Below are 20,557 nucleotides of genomic sequence, written 5' to 3' on the forward strand. Positions count from 1 at the left end.
CCACTCTTCCTCGCGATTCCTCGATAACGCGTGAGAATATTAATGATGCTCGCCTGATTCGCCAACGTATCTGCTGATTCTCACTGACTCGTGACTGATAATTCAACGTTGAAATACGCTGGATGATTGCACCTCCATTTTCTTATATTTACTTTTAAATCGTTTTACGTTGTCATTCTTTCGTTTAGTGATCGGTCAACGAAACGTTGTTCAAAATTATTCCAGTTATTTAAACGCGAACTAGATCCATTTCTGAAATATTTCTCGTTGTAAATAACTTTATTCGATCGTTTCTCGTCCTCTAGTTGACGATAGATAACGAAACATTGCTGCGATGATTTTTCATTTTACATATATGCGTTTGTTCCTAATGCGATTCTGCTGTTTTATCGTCTCTATTATTCTCGTACTTTTATTTGAGTTTTTAATTTTTTAAATATTTTTATTTTTCGACATTTCGAGTGTACAGCGAATAAATGCGCGTAGTTTGACTAACTAAACCCGCCTGTATATGTTTAAATTCCATCGTGTTCGATGAATCGTTTGGCTTTGGTATTTCAGCTGGGGAAATACAGCGCATGGTAAATGTGTACTCGTTCGAAGTAGTATAAGTTTATGATTTGAAAATGATAACGATTTTGTACTTGTATTTTCTGCGAGAATATTGGTTGAACAAATTGCGTTGAATAATCGATACTCTCTATTGAAAACCACGGTGATTCTGTCTGATCGCATACTGGGATTTTCTACTTAAGAGCCACTCTGCTAAATCAATATCAATATAATTCAATTTCCCCGTGTTTATTTCGAAATATTTCTACTATCAATATTTCTTATCGATTATATCTTTACCTTTTAACAATCGTATACTAATTTCCAAAAACTATTAATTAAAATTTTAATCTAGAAAATAAATTTCCGCGAATATTCGCGAAATACGTTTAAAATCTGACTGAAAATAATTAACACTCCATCCTACGAACAATTGCCTTCGTTTTGCAAGATTGTTTCGTAAGAGACCCGTGTAAATCCGTGAAACTTTTTTGCTCTAAGGGCACGAAGTTACAAAATAGTGCGATCTATCTAGCAATGCTCGAAGGTAGAAAAAGAAAGAAGCATTTATACCCTTAAATTCACTTTGCCCGCAGCTTAATTTCGCGAATGCTCGTTTGTCCGTGAGCTTTACGACAGGATCGAGCTCGTTACGCGATTAGATACGGCGCATGAATGCACGAAGAGTTGCTCCAAGTTCAGTTTAGGAGATATCATCTGGTCGGCGGTGGCGATCCGGTAAAGATGCTTCCGCGCTCTCTCCTCTGTGTTCTCTCGCGCGATAGCGTTTACATCGCTGTGTGATCCAATATTTAAGCAGACAACGAGACGGATAATACAGTACGAGAGACAGTGAAGCTGAGTGGATTGGTGTGAACGTAGGAAAAAATGCGTTTCGGAGTGGACATTTCATAGGGGAGCGAGGGAAAAGAATTATTTCTGAAATCAACGCTGGATTATTCACGAGCAGTTTTGTCATCGAGTTTCCTCAAAATTGAAAATATTCTCAAGCACCGAAGCCATCGACAGCGCATAGACGAAAGACCGCGTCGAAGGCAAACCATAAACGGTAGATAGGCGACGTTGTCTTCAGGGTTTTCGGTCATGGGGTAACACTGCTAGCGTGCGCATCTGGATCAGCTCGATTATATTCCGATTTGTATTTACACTTCGGTACTTAAAATATATATTTTCTGCGTTACAATTTATCCACGCGTTCCTTTGTATTCGCATACATCTAATATCCTCGACAAAAATCCTAGTTTGATAAATATCGTTTTCACTCGAGAGAAACAATTTAGATGGGTAAAAGAAAAATTTATTCTGCATTTTATATTCTCGGTCTTTCGACCACTTTGCAATTAACCTGCCATTAAACATGCAAGGAAGGGAAAATGAGAACAAATTGAAAATTCGAAACATCCGCAAGGACGGAGATTTCATACGGCGTGTCCGTGTTATTTACGCGAAATGCAAATGACGTTGCGTTTCAGCCTCACCCTCCAAGCAAACTACGATCGTTCGTGTTACAGGAACGAGAGAAGGAGAGAGAGAGGGAGAGAGAGGGAGAGAGAGAGTTAACGGGTAAACGAAAAATACCGAATTTCCATATCCACGAGGCATGATTGGAGGGTCAGGCGAAGGTGCATTCGCCGGCGTCTCGATAACGACCGACACAAATATTTAACGATATCTCTCGCGGTCGGTCCATGAATTTCGCAGACGTGGACGATTATTCTCGTTTGGTCGAGAGGTTGAATATTCCACCGTAGTCGAATATCCCTGCAAACTTGTTTGCGACGCATATTATTTAGACGATCGTTTGATTATCGGTGCTCAGTGGATCGACTCGTGAAAAGTTCCTCGACCATTCGGTATTCTTTCATTCCACTCAGAGTATCTTCTACTCCTTAATCCTGAAGATGTTTTAAAATGTCATTTTCGTTAGAATCTACTATATATATGTGAGTCCTGTTTTGCGGCCAAGTTTCAGGACAAAAACAACACACACAAGAATACACAAAAATCACGCACCAATGCGACTTAAACCCAAAAAAACAAAAAAATAAACGCAAAAACCGAAAACCCACGACACATATTAGACCATGGCTACGTCGTACCGACGCGTATCGGTACTTTTGCCTAAACACACTATACTCAATTCATTGTTTATTGTGAATCTCAAAAATGTACAAAAAATCAAATATTGGCTAAATAAACTATTCAAAAAAAAAAAAAAACTACTATATATATGTTAGGAAGATAATACAGTTACACTGTACATGTGAATGTGTGTGTAAGCGTCAGAGCGCGTCCAGGTCTGAGTTGAGACAAAGGACGATTGGTAGTTGTTAAGAAGCATCCAGAAGGGCCGGTTAGCTGTCGAGTGTAGAGAAAGTGCGGAGACGCGTGCAGGTGTGAATCGAAGAATAAGTGAGAAATCCTTCTTCTAATAAATATATTATTATTCTAATATTACACCCCAGTGTATATTCAATGTTCCTTCAACATTATTTCGGCACCAAAGATCCACATTTCTTACAGTATAAAATATAGTTGGAACTTGGACGATATTAGGTTGTCCGGAAAGTTTCTTTCGTTTTATGAGAAAGTAATAGACGCACAACGTTTTTTGTTTTGTATTATTTCGTCGAATTACGCGCGATCCATCTTGTTCTGTTGAGACAAACATCGCGACATTTGGCAAACTTGGTTTCACGTCTGTATGAAGCTTGCACTGTTGTAAAAAATACGTTTGCGAAAGAAACACACTTTTCCGACAACCTAATATTTACAAGTACTTTTTCCGTAGAATTTTATACACACGAAACGTTACAAATTGTTTCCTCAGAAACGATCGCAGACATTCGCTTGAATTTTTCTCTAAATCAAATGGTTCCGAGACACCAATCTTCTAGAGTGCGAAAAAATTTGAATACGTCTACGAGATGGAAATGCCAACGTTCTTTATACGTTATTTACAATAACCGATTGAATAGATTTTATAAACGTGTAAAGATCTATCTGGAAACACGTAGTTGCTTAAAAAATAATTACCTAATGCAATTTCCTAATTGTTCGATTATTTCCAAACGCGACATTTTCCAAGTGACCTCACCTAATACATTCTTGCAACCGGGTCGGAAAATTTTCCATTAGTCGGTGCAATCGAATAGCATCGCCAGTTACGTTTTGCCTCGACTATACAGCAATGTGTACTTCGATTTTCAATACGAGAAATTGGATAGTTCTAATACGTTACTGGTGACTTAAATTAATTAATTGGTTAATTAATAAGAATACATTGCCTCGCTGAAAGAGTTAAACCAACGCGAATATTTGAATCTCGGGAACGCTTGGAGTAAATTTTTGCGTTTTCTTTTGTCGCGAAGTCATGTACGCGAGAGAAAATTTATTTTCACGCGGAATAAGAAAAAATCGAATAACGTACTATACTTCTTCTTCTTCTTCTTTTTTCGCTTCATCATGGCGACGCTTGTTTTTTCTTTCTGTTCTTTTTTTATTTCTCGTTTGCGAAAGGAATAAAAGTATCGATAGGATAGATCGGGAATAAAATTGAAGGCAGTGGCAATGAGGTTCGTTAGAAGTCGTAAAGCACGACTGGTATTTGCATGAACAGGATGGAAAAAATCGCGGCGGTCTCACGCACACCTCTTGGGTTCGATTTGCCACTACCGCGAATAGATCGCTGATAACCGATACACGGAACAGCGTATATTTCTGATTGGTACCAGGAAACGCTGGCTGCCTTTCCGGAAGTATAATTTGAAAGAGTGTCGTTAGCTACATCGACCGCGATCTACGCGAAGATTTATGATCGATCGGTAAACAGAGCTCGCTATTACGTTTTCCAGCTTTGATTAATTACCGTTTAACCGTTTAAAGAATCATTTTTCCTTTGTGAAACGAATGCCAACGTTTTATAATATTCGTTATTGCATTTAGAAGATAAAACGAACGTCTATATTTGGTATCCGTTTCCTCGATAGTGTTTACAAAAATAAGTATCGTAATGAAGTACAATTTTTTAAAATAAAATTAATCGAACAATCGTATTTCTACGATAGGAATTTATCTATGAATATTATCCGTATCTCGGAGCATGTAGAATTCCCTCGTAAATCTCCACTGGGCACATCGAAATTGTTCAGCGTATGATGTTTCAGACGTTTCAGCATTTATCATCCCCAAACTATCTAGATAGGCGTGTTAACAATGTCCCTCTGGAAGGGTGTTAATTGCATAGCCGCTTTAGAGGAGAGTACATTCCAGTCCCAGATACTCGAGTCTTTGTTGTCCCTTATTGCGTACATCTTGCCGTGCGACATTATCGATCAACAATTTGGATGGTCAATGGGTCGTCCGTGAATTTGCACGCTTCACGCTGCTCGGTAAATTCGTGCTTAGTGCATCCACGTTCCGCTCTGTTCAATACCACCTATTGATATTCCTCTACCCAAACATTTACCTCTATTCCATTCTATTTTTATTTAAAGTTAATTTACACAAAACTTGCTTGCTTGCTTTAAGTTTACTGACTGAAAATTCCCATCCATCGTTCTGCTTAAAACTCGTTTCTAGATATATATGAACGAAGAATTTAATTTATTTATGTGAAGGTTATTTGATGTATGTGGAATCAAAGAAACGCGTGGGTAAATTGTAAGGTATTGTAAGTATGTATATATTGTGAATATTAAAGTACAAAGTGTGGAATACAACGTAGGCTGGTCCAGATCCGCACGCTAGTTTCTTTTAGTTTATTTTGGTTTTTTTTTTACAATTTGTCCTGAAGGACATTTGGTAAAGTGTTATATCTTATTAGTAAAAAAAAAAAAATAAAATAAAAATAAATATAGCATGTGGGTGGCTACCCGCAGCGGGGTGCCAGCTTCGTTTTTTCTAAGTTATATCTTTTATGTCTAGATATATATGAACGAAGAATTTAATTTATTTATGTTAAGGTTATTTGATGTATGTGGAATCAAAGAAACGCGTGGGTAAATTGTAAGGTATTGTAAGTATATATATATATTGTGAATATTAAAGTACAAAGTGTGGAATACAACGTAGGCTGGTCCAGATCCGCACGCTAGTTTCTTTTAGTTTATTTTGGTTTTTTTTTTACAATTTGTCCTGAAGGACATTTGGTAAAGTGTTATATCTTATTAGTAAAAAAAAAAAAAATAAAATAAAAATAAATATAGCATGTGGGTGGCTACCCGCAGCGGGGTGCCACCTTCGTTTTTTCTAAGTTATATCTTTTATGTCTAGATATATATGAACGAAGAATTTAATTTATTTATGTTAAGGTTATTTGATGTATGTGGAATCAAAGAAACGCGTGGGTAAATTGTAAGGTATTGTAAGTATATATATATATTGTGAATATTAAAGTACAAAGTGTGGAATACAACGTAGGCTGGTCCAGATCCGCACGCTAGTTTTTTTTAATTTATTTTGGTTTTTTTTTACAATTTGTCCTGAAGGACATTTGGTAAAGTGTTATATCTTATTGGTAAAAAACAAAAAATAAAATAAAAATAAATATAGCATGTGGGTGGCTACCCTCAGCGGGGTGCCAGCTTCGTTTTTTCTAAGTTATATCTTTTATGTCTAGATATATATGAACGAAGAATTTAATTTATTTATGTGAAGGTTATTTGATGTATCTGGAATCAAAGAAACGCGTGGGTAAATTGTAAGGTATTGTAAGTATATATATATTGTGAATATTAAAGTACAAAGTGTGGAATACAACGTGGGCTGGTCCAGATCCGCACGCTAGTTTCTTTTAGTTTATTTTGTTTTTTTTTTTTACAATTTGTTCTGAAGGACATTTGGTAAAGTGTTATATCTTATTGGTAAAAAAACAAAAAATAAAATAAAAATAAATACAACATGTGGGTGGCTACCCCCAGCGGGGTGCCATCTTCGTGTTTCCTAGGTTATATCTTTTATGAATTTGCACGCTAAAGTCACACACTTAAGAGGACCATCCGCTCGGTAACCAGATAGACCGAACACCTCGCATATCATGTCTGTTGAAACAATAACTAAAAGGGCCCCCTCCAAAGGGACTAGACTCTCCGTAGAAGGACCTTCCTAAACTAGCGCTAAGTCAGTCTGTTGTGGCATCTCGAGTCAGTCTGTCTTAACATTCCGAACCACGCTGTTGTAACCGTCACTCTGTCAGATTTCTGCAATAAATCTCATTGTCGCATACGAAGTTCTATTTTCTTCATCCTATTCGCGAAAGAATCATTTCGTTCGAACCGCGACGCGAGGAGATCACCGGCGATCCGTTAATTTCGCGATCTTTCGTGTCTCCGACGCGACACTAGCAATGTTACCCTGAAACTAAAAAAACCCTGAAGTCAACGTCGCACATGTACCGCTTATGGTCAGTCATCGACGCATTCTTTCGTCTATGCGCTATCGATGGCCTGAGCGCTTGAGAAAACCGAAGACCAGATGTAGAGTTTTCTTAGAAGTGGCGATCGCTTCAACAATTTATATGCATAATTGGTAAGGTTATTATATTCACGAATGTACATACGAATTCTTTGTAATGTACGATTTCAAGTGAGACAAAAACGCTTAAAGGCTTTAATAATTTTGTACTCACTGAATTTATTATAAATGCCCCAGTGCTCGTGAACGAACGCGATCACTGCGATCGCCAAAGGCTTAAAAATGTTTCCCCAACTCGATCAACAACTTATTCTGTTTTTATTTTACCATATAGGTAATGCATAAGTAACGTAACGAAGTTAGCAGGAGCCATTCGAAATTTCTCCCTCATCAATCGAACGTATCGGAGTATTCGCGTTGATTGGGCCGAAATTACGATTTACAACATTACAAAATTCCCAGCAAGGGATTATAAAACAAGAGATACAACGGCGAGTGGCGATGAAATTTGCATCGCGACAACTCGCCGTTCGATACAAATTCACTGGCCGTGCCTGATCGATGAAATACGCCTGACGATGTGCAATCGTACACTCGACTACGCACGCCGCATTGTTTCGGGGAGATCCACCCCGACTACCCTCGTGCATTCTGCTCTGAATTATACATCGATGATCCCTGATAAAAAAAAAGGACCAATCCACCTATCGAATTTCTCGTGACTCGACAGAAATATCGCCAATATCGCGTTTCGTTATCCATGGGACGTACGAAGAAAAGTACTGCGTGTAAAAGAAAATTGGCAAGTGGAACGCACTTATAGTGGCTCGCAAGAGTATTGGAACAGTTACCATAGAAAACTCTCATGTACATATTGTATGTGTTATACAAAGTATTTTAGAATTTCATTAGCATTGCGATGAGAGACGATCGTTCGGAATGTCGTGTATCCAAGAAGTTTTGAATCGTAGCTGGAACGTTCGCTTCGTCTGTCTTACTCGTCGAATGTAGTATAATTTTATCGTTATTTATTGTCGTCTTTAGAAAACAGATTCGAAAGACATAGACAGGAGATAAAATACTCTGGACGTTTGTAACAGCTATTCGAAGGAATTCGTTATTGGAAAAAATATTTTCCAGCAGAATTTTTCAGAAAGGGCTTGTCGATGAACCACGAGCAAAACAGAAGGAAAGAAGAAAAGCAAATGGTTATATCAGAGGATGAAGAACAATTATCTGGCGTAATCGGAGGATACGCTGCAATTGTTGGACAATCGGTAAATTTTCGTGGAAAGTAACGGCAGATGGTTCTCGTTGGTTGACCAGATGAGATCCTTGAGCGATGTAAATCTGTTTATTCGGACTGTAATCGATTACATTGGAGGTCAGAACGTGGGTGGGTAAAGTCGATAGTCGTTGAAGTCTTCTTCTAAAATTTGCAAGTTGGAAAATTACTTTGCGCGAAAGTTTTTTAGTAGCTCGAGGTATCTTAGGTCTTCGACTGGAATACCACCTTAACGTAACTATCTCTGCATAGCATATATGGACACATTCGATAGATGCCTATAGCTGTAAAATTAGATAATTTAGATTCGCTATGGTTCACCTATGGTCCAACGACACCAATAGGAACTTAACCATTACCGAAATAGATAACAGGACCATTTAGATTTTCCTATTTATATTTCACTTACGAAGATACCCACCGTTTTAAAATCATCCAACTCTCCAAACATCCATCAAACTTCGATATCGCTGGAACATTTACTCCCCTGCAGCGTCGAACGTCCAAACCCCCACAGAGCAATTCGGCCAGCAAGCCAGGCCAGCCCTAGAAACGCTCTACAATCGACCAGTAAATATCCGCAGGCTCGTAAAACATTGGTCTCCCAAACGTTAGATATATCTTCCGCTACCCAACATATTACCAACCATCGAACAACGAGGACATAGCGGTATACGTACGTGTCTGTCCCATGGATCGCGTCGATTAGTAACAGCTTCGGTAATTACAGCTCGAAAAGTAGCGTGTATCTCACGTTCGCTCTAATGAATTTCGTGAATGTGCATGGTAGGATAGGTCTTGAGTCTTCTATTATTTGACAAAGGTGAAGGTGAGAGAGAAATAGAGGGTTGGCTGTCGGACGACGAAAAGCGTTTCCCTCCGTAGCTGCTCGGAAACTTCGCCAGTTTCCTCGAAGAGTGGAGGCTCAACTCGCGTCGCAATGGAGGACGATGCATTGTCTCCTCGACGATCTCTTCTCTATCCCACTTTCCCTCCTGTTTCCGACTACCGCGACGGAAGGTTCCCCGTCGTGATCGTCAGCGACGATCTCTCTCCAGGAGGAGAAGCTTCGGAATCCCCTCCTCTCTCTCTCTCTCTCTCTCTTCTCTCCCCACGCTAGCGGTGACGACGGTTTTCGCGCCTCTTGGCACGTTTCACGCTCGCCGCGTAATCCAGACCCTCGTGCTGGAGTGTTCTGGCCCCGCTAAAGCCTATTCTCCTCTTTCCTCTTTCCTCTTTCCCCTTCGTCGCTCACCACCACCTGCTTCTTTATTTCGTCAAGGGTGACCGTGTGGGTGCTTCTTAACACGCGAATCGTGCTCGATTTCGTAGCCATCCTCTTCTATCCTTCTGTCTTCCCCTTTCTTTCGCTCTTTTTGTCTCTTTCGGTTTTGTTCTCTTTTATTCTGGATTCGCTGGTCAAAGGAATCGCGAATCATATTGCGAACTGCATAGACGATGGTCGAGGCTTATAACGTTATATCGTTCGAAAGAGAGCTAGAGTATAAACCAGGCTTATGACACGCTCGAGGACAATCGCTTCTTTAGAAGCAGCTTTTGTTCCTCCCATTTGGATTTGGAACAATTTATTCGTAGAATAAATTCGGTTCGAAGATTTTACACGGTTTATCGTCATCCTGTGCCGCAACAGAGGTATATTTAAGTATTATTTGGATAGAGCACAGCGACTGGTATGATCGCGAAGAGTATTGTTCTTGGTTTTAAAAAGTTTCGACGAACTTTTGAGCAGCGTTCTGGTTCTCTAGTTTAGACAGGAGGAATTCCTTTGACGAGGAGCTTTTCAGAAAACGGATGGGTTTCTTGCTGGTCGTTTTCGTCGCTCTTTGTCAACGCTACCGCATTCTTTCCTTGATTTGCCGTGTTTCTGCGCGAACGCCAGCATGGCTTCCGGTTCGACGCGGAAATTGTGCCGTGCGAACGTTCGGTGGTATCTAGGGTACATCGAGGATGAAAAAAATTTACAAACGGTCGTATTGTTTTCGGCATCCAGCTCTCAAGAATTGGCAGAGACAATTGAAACGTATATCAAACACTTGCCAATCGTTTTTCGTATCGTCTGACATTTGTAGTATAAATTATAATTCCTTTTTAATAAAACCAATACAAGAGAATTTGCGTTAGTCTGGAGATGGTAATCTTAACGAGAGTCACGCAGCTGTAGTAATTAAAAGACGATATGCCGAAGATACTAATCATGACCGATGATAGTTCCAGGTTTTAATTTCGACCATCGTTTTCTCTGTTTGAGAAACAAATCGAGGAAGAAAGCGAATTAACACCGAATTGTCTTACCAATGGTTCCTTCGTCCTCGTGCGATATTTACGATCATTCTCATCCGGTTTTCCCTTCGACCAGCCAAATTCTTGGTTAGGATTTCCGTTTAATTCACCGAGAGAACCGTTCTGTCGACCGATTCAATCGGTTGAAAGGAGCCGATTGGTTTCCACGAGTAATCCCTGGTCGCGCAGATCGCTGCAATTCCGCGGACGATTGGTCTGGAATTCAGAGGAGGCTTCTTTTCCCTTGATTTTTCCGCTGTTTCTTCGATTCATCCATCGATTTCGTTTCCCTCTCGCCCCTGTATCCCATTTGATAGCATCTAGAAGGCAACAAATTTCTATGAAACCTTCCTGCCTTCTCTAAAAACCTTCCATTTCCGATCTTTAACCACCGCTGTCGTCGTCTTGCGTTCCATTTATGAAAATATTTTATATCAGCGGAAGAAATTTATGGAAATATTAAATATCATACGACGTCATATATCATACAATTATATAAAATTATATAAAAAAATATTGAATAAATATATATAAAAATTATATAAAAATATAAAGTTGAATAGTTTTCTAAAGAAAGGACTTGAGGCTTAAGAGGATAAATCGAGTATAAATAGCGTAGCAACTTTTATTCTAATTTATCCCAATTTTCGAATATTATAATTTGTAATTTGCTTGTAATTATAACGACGCTTGGACAAATTTGTTGTCTATCCGTTATACTTTATTTCGCATCTCATCATCGTATACGTTCGTTTATAATATCCAATTGCTCGACTGTCTTTTAACGTACCGAGATAAATATTGCAATTGGTAGATACATCGAGGTATTTTATTAATTTAATGCACGTAATTTTGCCAGTTAAAGAAGAGGAAGTCAAATAAAGTTTAGATGCTGTGAAATATTCGAACGTTAGCGCGAGTCATCGTATTTTTCATAATATCTCAATGTTTTACATCAGACAAGATTAATGGAAATATATGTTGTATATTCGTCGATTTTATCAGCAGTGATCGTTAATCAACCGCGTATCGATTAATTAGAGCGTCCAACTACAAACAAGGTTTGCTTTAAGGGAAGATTCCGTTTTTCTAGGCAAAGGGGAGGAGAATCAAGGGGATGGGTTTCGCTTCGATGACACACCCTCTTCAAACCGCTCCATAAATTGCAGGGTAATCTTTCCCTTCGGTGAAAAGGAAAAGCCCTGTGCTTTTATCCGCGACAGACGGCTTTCTTGCTGCCTGTTCCGGTTCGACGAGCCGATCGAACAGCTTCCAGCTGTTTAATTAAAATCATTTTAATTGCGAGAATGGAGTCTCTGGTGCTTTCCTTTGAAACTACACCTTGGACGGGCCCTCGGTGATAATGAGGCGATTAAAAGAATCCATTTTATAGCGCTCTGATGCTTCAATAGCGTTGCGCTACTACGCGCGTTTTATAATCTGAAAATTGTACGTCTTGGGGGAAAAGAATTGGAATTTCAAATATCTAATATACTTGGATCTCGATCGTTAAGGTTTAAATTAGAAATTGCAACCTTTATTAATTTATTATTCGATGCCAACTCGTCCGAAACAGCGATCAAAGTCTAGAAAATAAAACATAGACGTTGTAATCGCTCGAATAATTAAATTTTCCTCAAACTCTGAAGTTCTTTCACGTTGTATCTATATTTTGCAAATATGGAACACCGAAATATAAAGGCATCGACCTTTCTTCCGCGACGTGGTAATTTTCGAGTCGATAATTCCGAAGATCTTGCTTCTTTCAAACTTCGAGGATATCCAGACAGTTCTCGTGAAATAAAAAGAAAAACGGCGGACAAGTAAATAGCAAAGAAGAAGCATCCTTTGAGTCGATTGAACGGGAACGTTAATCAACGCGCTGGCGTGTTTATCTCGTCGGTCTTTTTTCTTGTCGGCGGAAATCGACGTGACGGAAATTGTGTGTTACGAATGGCGAGTTCCGACTGGAGGCCGTTTGAAGCGTCGGATTAATTTTTGGCCGACCAGTGGAGACAAGATCGTGCTTTTTCCAGACGAACAGTCACCGAAAGGCAGACCTAATTTCGTTTACGTGCTCTAATGAAATGAAATCCTTCTTCGCTCTTTCCTTTTTTATTTTTTTTTTCTTTTTTTTTTTACGATGTAGAAAAAAGGGTTCATTTTCTCTGTAACCATTTCCAATAGAGAAATAAACAAGTACGCCTCGAAGCAAATACGTTTAATGAGCTTTCGATCCGAGAGATTTGTTAATATTTAATTAACCGTCGGTTGTCTTTAACGAAGCGAACAAAAGCATTTTCTATATTTTTCTAATCCGTTAACGCTTTTAGAAGCGAATCTCTTTTTGCCTGTAGAAGAAATTCCTCGCTTTATTTCGTACGTTGTAAATACTTGTTTCTTGTGGAAAGTAAAGTAGGTTAAGGTTATCGTAACTTATAACTAGTTCAATTCGTCGTTTTATCCTCCAAGTACTTCACAACCGTACAGAAAACGAAGCGGTAAAGAGTCCGTACAATTGCTCGAGTGTACGAAAAACGTAAGAAGTTCTAAATTAACCGGGCGAGGTTTGTTCGATTCGACAAGTCGTCGAGGAGCAATCCAATACGAATGCACGAGTGTTTCGAGTACGAGTGGAGGTAAAGGAAAGAAAGGAACGATCGATGGAAACGTTGGATTAATTTCTACCCGGCAGTGGGTTGTAAAAAAAGCAAAAGGAACTTGCAAATCGTTAATAAAATCTTGAAAACGTGTATTCAAAGGAGAAAAGATTAGGTTGAAATATTTATAAAGGAAATCATCAGGTTTTCCTTTGTTATTTATTTCGTTCTATGTAAAATGGTCCGTCGCTGCATCTAGTTTATATTAATTCGTCCGAAGCGTCAGATTACAAATGCATTCAATGGTAGGGAACGATTAATTCGTTGGGTTTACGCGTGCAATTATAACACAGTGTATGCATAATCGTTTAAAATTTGTCATAACTTTCGTTACGGAAGGATGGTTGTTCGTTTAAACGATTGAAACGATGATAAACGATAATATTAATATGGTAATCTGGAGTTAAAAGGTGATGCGTTTGTATTTCTCGTCGAACTACTGAAATTTCCATATTCTATACAAACATATCGCACAGCATGTCGTAGGTAGATATAACAAATACTTAAAATTCTATAGAAAATAACATTCTACCGAAAGTCTATGTTCGAATCTGAAACATTCGAGATTCTAGTCGCCATTCGTTTGTTTTCATTATTTTCTTTAATTATTAATTTCAAGTACTCGCAACTCCCCCATCAAAGAGAAGAGAGATAAAACGAGAAAAGTAAAATGAACGGAAGATAAATACAGCGAATGAAGGAAGTAGATATAACGGAATAAGATAGGGATAAATAAAATTTAACAAGTTAAATAAATATTCCAGAAAAGAATAGATACAATAAGCGAACAAAGATAAATAGAATAAACTGCACGAAGAATGAACGAAATAACAAATTTAAATAAACGAATAAAGCTAACAGATATAAAGGAACAAAACGGAAGAAAAGAAGTAAGAAAAATATAGAACGATCTTAAAACCGTGTCCAATTTCAAGAACCAGTGGATGAATTTGTAATAGAAAAGTATACTGAAATAATTAAAGGTATAAGTATAACGTATAAGTTTATGCTGATTCAGATCCTTACTCTCCTAGTGTTACTAGACAATGCAATGATAAAGAGCACGTTCGTATATTTATAGCAAAAGGACATTACCAAAAATGTTAACCCGATAGCTTTGGCTAGAGGCTACAGGGAACACAAATAGAAATTTGTTTATTAGTTCCTTTGTTGCTAGACCTCGCGATCCAAAACATAATGTATACTCAAGGGTACAATAATATACAGCTGTTCTTATTTAGAATATTTCTGCGTAATAGCGGTCTCCAGTTCACGAATATACATAAATGAAGATGTAGAGTTTTTCTCGAAGTAGTTACTTCAACAAAATTAAATAAATATATCGAAAGCCACGTTTTGACCTGCCCTGTTGCTAGAATCAATTCCCCTCTCTCGTAACACGCTGAAACTGCGGTCGCGTAGCTCTTCAACGTTTTACCAAGTGAAATATAATCCTTGAAAATCCAGACTTTGGTTTTGAAGCGGGGCCAAGAGGATGGACTGCTGTCCGACGAGAACGCTCGAGGCGTTTCCATCCGACGCGACGTGAAGTGCCGTCGCATCTCTGTCACGGCACGGAGAGGATAATCATGGCCGGCTGTCCGGCTTTTATTGTGATTTACGCGATTGGCGCGATACCGACCGGCTTTATTTTCGGTCGGTCAGCCACCATCGGTACCCTGGCCGCTGTGCCAATTTGTAATTAATTACGAAACAATCGCGTTACTATTTAAAGATTATAATGACGGGATCACCGCAAACAGTTGGAACGCGCCGCGCATCCCTTATCACTTCTATTTCTGTCGTTGTGATCTTGTATCGCGATACACGATTTCATACGTACGCGGTTATTTAGATCACGCGTCTGAAACGCTGTACCATATCCCATCTTCCATGTTCTACGTCGTATCCAGCATCGTGTATCCCAAAACCAATACTCCATTTTCTGTAACTACTAAGGCAAACGCATTCAAAAGTTGCGCGTTACACCTCACCATCTCCGTCTCACGCTATTCGCATATCCTACATCCAATATCCAGAATCTAATACCCATTATTCCATATGCATTATTTCAGGCCCGTTGCACGGTTCACGACGTTCCATCCCACATTCCATATTTCATATACACCTTATCTCATAGCCTGTACCCCATAACTAGTATTGCTAACTCGTGTACGTATTTTATCTCACTTCCCACACTTCGTCTCTCCATTCCATATCTCATGCCCAATTCATATTCTTTTTCTCATATTTTATAACCCACATCCAGTATCCCTAGAAAATATCTTTCATCCTTACCTTCGCATCGTATACTCGTCTTACGTCTGACACGGAATTATTGAACCGGTATGTGAAAAACGGGACGTGGGACCGAAGATAATGGCTGGCAAATCCAAGGAACGAAGTAATGGAATGAAATAGGGAAGATCGGATGTGGGATGTTGCTATCGAATTTTGTATATATGATATCCATAGATACGGGGAATTAGAGAATAGAATTGAGGATACGAGACGCGTAGCATACACATATTCTTGATATTTGTTATTTTCTATCATTTTCCTAAGTAGTTTCTGTAAATTTCAGATCAGGAAATTGTGCACGTCGACTGTTAATTATTGGAAATTGTTTCTATAAATTGGGAAGCTAGTTCAAACGTAATCACAAACCGGTATCCCAACGTCCATGAATGCTGGTGTAAAAAATCCCAACGAAAATGTATCATTAGTTTAAAACAAAAGCTCATCGAGATGTCTCACGTGTAAACGTACGTTGTACCTGTCGTACACGCTTCGTACGTGCCGTAACGAAACTTCCTGCGGGTTCAGATCGTTCTTCGACGATTCGATGCGATTTCCTCGAACATTCCGCTAGCTATGAATCATACCGCGAGATCAACTTGAGCTTCGGCGAATTGTAGAGAATTACGTGGTTGGTCGCTCGGAGAGACGAAGTTGGTTTATTTCTGCGCAAGTTTGGATTTACATAGCGAGGTCGTTGATTCAGGTTGCAAGGAATATACAAGGCTGAAGGGACGTGATTTATCGTTGTTGTGAGAAGGTGAACGATCGTTTGATCATGGTAAAGAGGTGTGTCGAATGACAGTGTGTAGACTCGACGATGAATTAACGAGCGATCGATTAATCAGTATATAAGGATCGAGACAGAGTCCAAGTTGCTTTCTACCACAGCCTGTCGATCAATCAGCATAAAATTATTTTTAAACGAATGCTTTTACGTGCCATTATCGCCAAAACTTATGCGCAAATCGTGTGTCGCGTGTCGGAATATTATTTTAATTGCGCGAATTCGATCATTTTGAACATCTTTATTTCGACTGGTCGTAATTTTTAGACTTTCCACGCTTTACGGAACACCAAGGCTAAGCAATATATCTCGACGTATGTTACGTAATAAATCGAAATCTTTCGAGCAAAATAAGCGGTTCCCGAAACTGTAAAATCGATGGAACCAATTAATTCGACTATTTAATCGAGGATTAGTTGCGCGATTTATGTACAAGACATTGTCGTAATTTAAACAGAACTTTCCATGAAGGCAAATTTAATTAAAAGATGATGCTTGCTTATTTACAGGATTGCGGAAAGTGTACCCTTACTACTTCACCTTCACCACGTTTACGAAAGGAAGATGGGTGGGTGAGAAGATCCTCGAGGTATTCGCCAGGGAATTTCGAGCACATCCGGCAGAAGAATACGAACGTTGTATTCGTGCAGGCACTTTGACGGTGAACTATCAAAAAGTGGACGTCGATTACAGATTACGGCACAACGATCTGCTGGCCAACGTCGTCCATAGGTAAAAGAACCTTATACCTTCCACTTTGTTGCCCGTTGATTGGAAAATTGATCGTTAAAAATAGTATCGAATTATCGGGAATATTCTCGAGACATAATTATTTTATTATCGCTCGTAAGCTTGCAATTTCTGAATGGCGATCAAACACGACAGTATCCTCGGAGAATTTCTCTCTAAACGATAAAACAGTCGATCGTAATTCCTTGCTTCTAGCATATGCTGGTCGATGTGATTTCATTGAGACATCGTGGTCGTCGAATAGAACAAGAAACGTTTGCGTTAAATTCTATTTAATGGAAGATGATAGATCGAAAGAAACGTAGAGGAAAGATAACAAAAAGTAGGGATCCCTGTCCGAAGTGACTTACGTTACTCGTCGTTTGAAACGCGGCAATTGTACAGGACGATTCTCTAAACTGGGACGAGATAAAACTCTTTTCCGAGCGGAACAGGAGGGGGAGGGATTGAATGGCTTAACGAGCACTATTTTTCTATGCTTCCAGACTTTCCTCGAATGCAACTCGCACGTTCCTTTTCTTCTTCGTCGTCTTTTTTTCTTGCGTGATATTATGTATCCCTTAATGAATCCCTTTTAATGGCATCCCCTCGTTATTCTACAAGCTGTTGAATAGTTCGCGAAAGCGATAACGACGTATTCGGAGAAGTTTGTAAGAAAATACGAAAATACGTTTATCAAACGTCCGACGACCAGTTTCATTTTCATTAAAGATTCGAAAGTCTGGCACGTTTTACTTTCATTGGAGACTCAAAGCTCCGAGATATTTTACTTTCATTAGAAACTTGGGAATCTTTCACGCAAATCATATCAAAAATAATAAAAAGTTCAAAGATTGATCTCGTCATAGATTGAAACTCTAAAATATTTTATATCCAGAGATCGGAAATATTCTCTATTCTATCGTAGTCAAGATCGATCGCCGCGTAAAGAATTCTATCAATGATTCGTATCGATATAATCTGTAACTCGGCACGAAGAAAAATCTTCGGTCTTCGGCTCTGAAATCAAAGATAAATTCCTTCCATCTTCGTCGAGAGACCTCTTCCGTTGCCTGGTTCTTCCAACGATCAGGAGAAAATCAGAATTACGCGGAAATATCTTTACATTTCATTTCCAGTTCCTGCCGTCTCAAAATTCGAAGATCTCTCTGCTCCTCCTAATAACCGAAAGTCGAACGATCTTCCCAGCCAATAATCCCGAAAGAAGATATTATCCTATCTTGACTGAAATCGGTGGCAGACCGTCACCGGATGAAAGAACAAGAACGGAAATCGCTGGCACAAGTGTTCCCAAGTGCGAATAACAAGAAACCGGCGCGTTATCCTCGCGTTCACGGTGGAACCGCAGGGTGGAGTGTCCCGCGATATCCTTGGCACGGATATAAAGGAATCTGTGCCTCGCTGTTAAACGCGCCATCGCTCAACCAGGTTCCTATTATCAGCACGGTTATCGTGTGCCACGAGATTGCGATTCTTGCAGCGGTGTTTGAATTTCAAGGACAGCCGCGAAGAAGAAAAACAGTAGAGAGAAGAAATATTCGGTGGACAAGTTTTTACACGTATACGACTATGTAAAAAAATATCGAGAACAGTTGGTTAATTCTGGCAAAAGATATAATTGAATTATGAGATTATGCGTAAAATTTGTATACTTTTTGCTTGCAAAATTTTATAACATCGTTTCTAATACTGGATACGACAAAATATTGAGACCATTGGTTATCTTCGACAAGATGCGATTACGAAATTACGCGCTGTATGTAAAATCCGTAAATCCGTTGGAAAATTAATTTGACGTTTGAGGAAGATTATACGAATGTTAAGTCAATCGTACGTGAAATTGCCTAAACCGAGTGTCTTCCAATGATCCATTTATTTCAAGATACATTACATCTTCAAGGGGCATTCTATACGCAAATGCGCAAAAATGTTCTGCATTGACAGCAATCTAATAAAAGGAAAATTAATTTCAAATAAATATAAGTACTACAAAATTGATAGTTATATTAAATAACCCTCATTTCTTACTTGATATTCATTGGCAGTACAAAATATCAAAATGTGAACATAGGAGTTCCGGCGGAAAGCGGTATGCCCTGCAGACTCTGAAACTGCGCGAAATTCAAGGCCGAGGATTTTTTTATTGTAAAACGAACCGAGAGAAGGATCACGAAATTTCACCAACGGCAATGTTTCAAGAGATATCAGTTAAGATAATCCACGACAAACAGCAAGAGAAATATCGTTCCAAATAAAAGTGAACCATTCTGCCACTATTCGTCGTTCTATTTATATAGAAGAAGCGAAGCAATTGGACAACTGAGTGATTTAAGCGATATACAGAAGTCATATAGGAAACCTTGGAAAAATAAAACAACAAATATACATACTTCAAAGAAATACATAGAATCCGTGTTTAGGACATATCGTCGATTACGAGGAAAAGATAGACTTTGTACGTTTATAGAAATTATGGCAAATTACTTTAGTTCGATTCAAACGTCCTTCCGACTCGAACGATCCTACCTTACTTTATTTGCACAAACATTCGCGGTCTATCTATGGTGCATTAAAAATAGCGATTCGAGTTTGAGTCGCGATCGAGAAGAAAGAGAAAGTGAGAAATTGGATGGAGATCGCGAGCTGTTTCGTTCCGAAGATAATTGTATTCGATAAGTGTCCCGATTTTGAATAGACGTTCTACACATCGACCTGCTTCCATGTTGGACTCGTTTCTATAGAGGTCTTTAATGATGCTTTTAATGATACATCTCTTCGGTCTTGAATATCAATTTTTAAGCGCGTTGCCGCTAATTACCTGGCTTGCTGACCGACTTACAAACGTATTAAAAAATTTTCCGTGAAAATAACCTTCTCCTTAGAACGAGAAAATGTTACGTTTATGCAATTCTTACGTATTGTTTCGCTGCTTGATCTTTAAATGATCTTTAAAGCACGATCTAAACATCGTAGAAGAAATCATTTTGTCGATAAAAGTTTGTTCAATTTCGAGCATTCGAGGTTCGTGCATTTTTACTTCTTTTAAATGTTATCTTAGAAGTTTCTACGTAAATGTTAATCAATTCCAGCTTCATAAGCATAATATTATCTACTTATTATTCTTGGAACATATCCAATTTTCTTTTCATCCAACACTGCAAGAATATGCTTGAACATGCTCGAATATGCAAATACCATTCCTTGTACGTGCAAATTAATTCGATACACCGATCAGATCGATTAGCAAAAATTAAATAGCGATAAATCGAATAATAAGAGAATTGCTTTGAAAATGGCTCTTATGTAAAATCGTTCTTCTCGTCCATCAGGATCCATCCGTTTTCTTAGGGTCAATGAATTTTTTTACGACGAACGAAATAATTCGGAAAATAGTTTCGACGTTCGGAGAATTTACGAGCTTACGATATTTGTTTGTCGCTTCTATCCTCCTTGCGCCATATCATTTTCTTGGTGAACGGAAACGCGGCT

At 38.8% G+C, this 20,557-nt stretch overlaps 1 protein-coding gene across 3 annotated transcripts in view; it reads left to right on the forward strand.

Annotated features, from left to right (window-relative positions):
* LOC132906695 (pseudouridylate synthase RPUSD2-like) overlaps positions 1-20,557 on the forward strand; it is a 182,027-nt gene that overhangs the window by 132,880 nt on the left and 28,590 nt on the right. For all 3 annotated transcript variants that reach the window (XM_060959102.1, XM_060959104.1, XM_060959103.1), the window contains exon 5: positions 16,828-17,050. In XM_060959102.1, the coding sequence (XP_060815085.1) occupies positions 16,828-17,050 (223 nt within the window). The remainder of the gene's footprint in view (positions 1-16,827; positions 17,051-20,557) is intronic.

Source organism: Bombus pascuorum, chromosome 5 (genome assembly GCF_905332965.1).
Source record: "Bombus pascuorum chromosome 5, iyBomPasc1.1, whole genome shotgun sequence".
NCBI classification, from domain to species: domain Eukaryota; kingdom Metazoa; phylum Arthropoda; class Insecta; order Hymenoptera; family Apidae; genus Bombus; species Bombus pascuorum.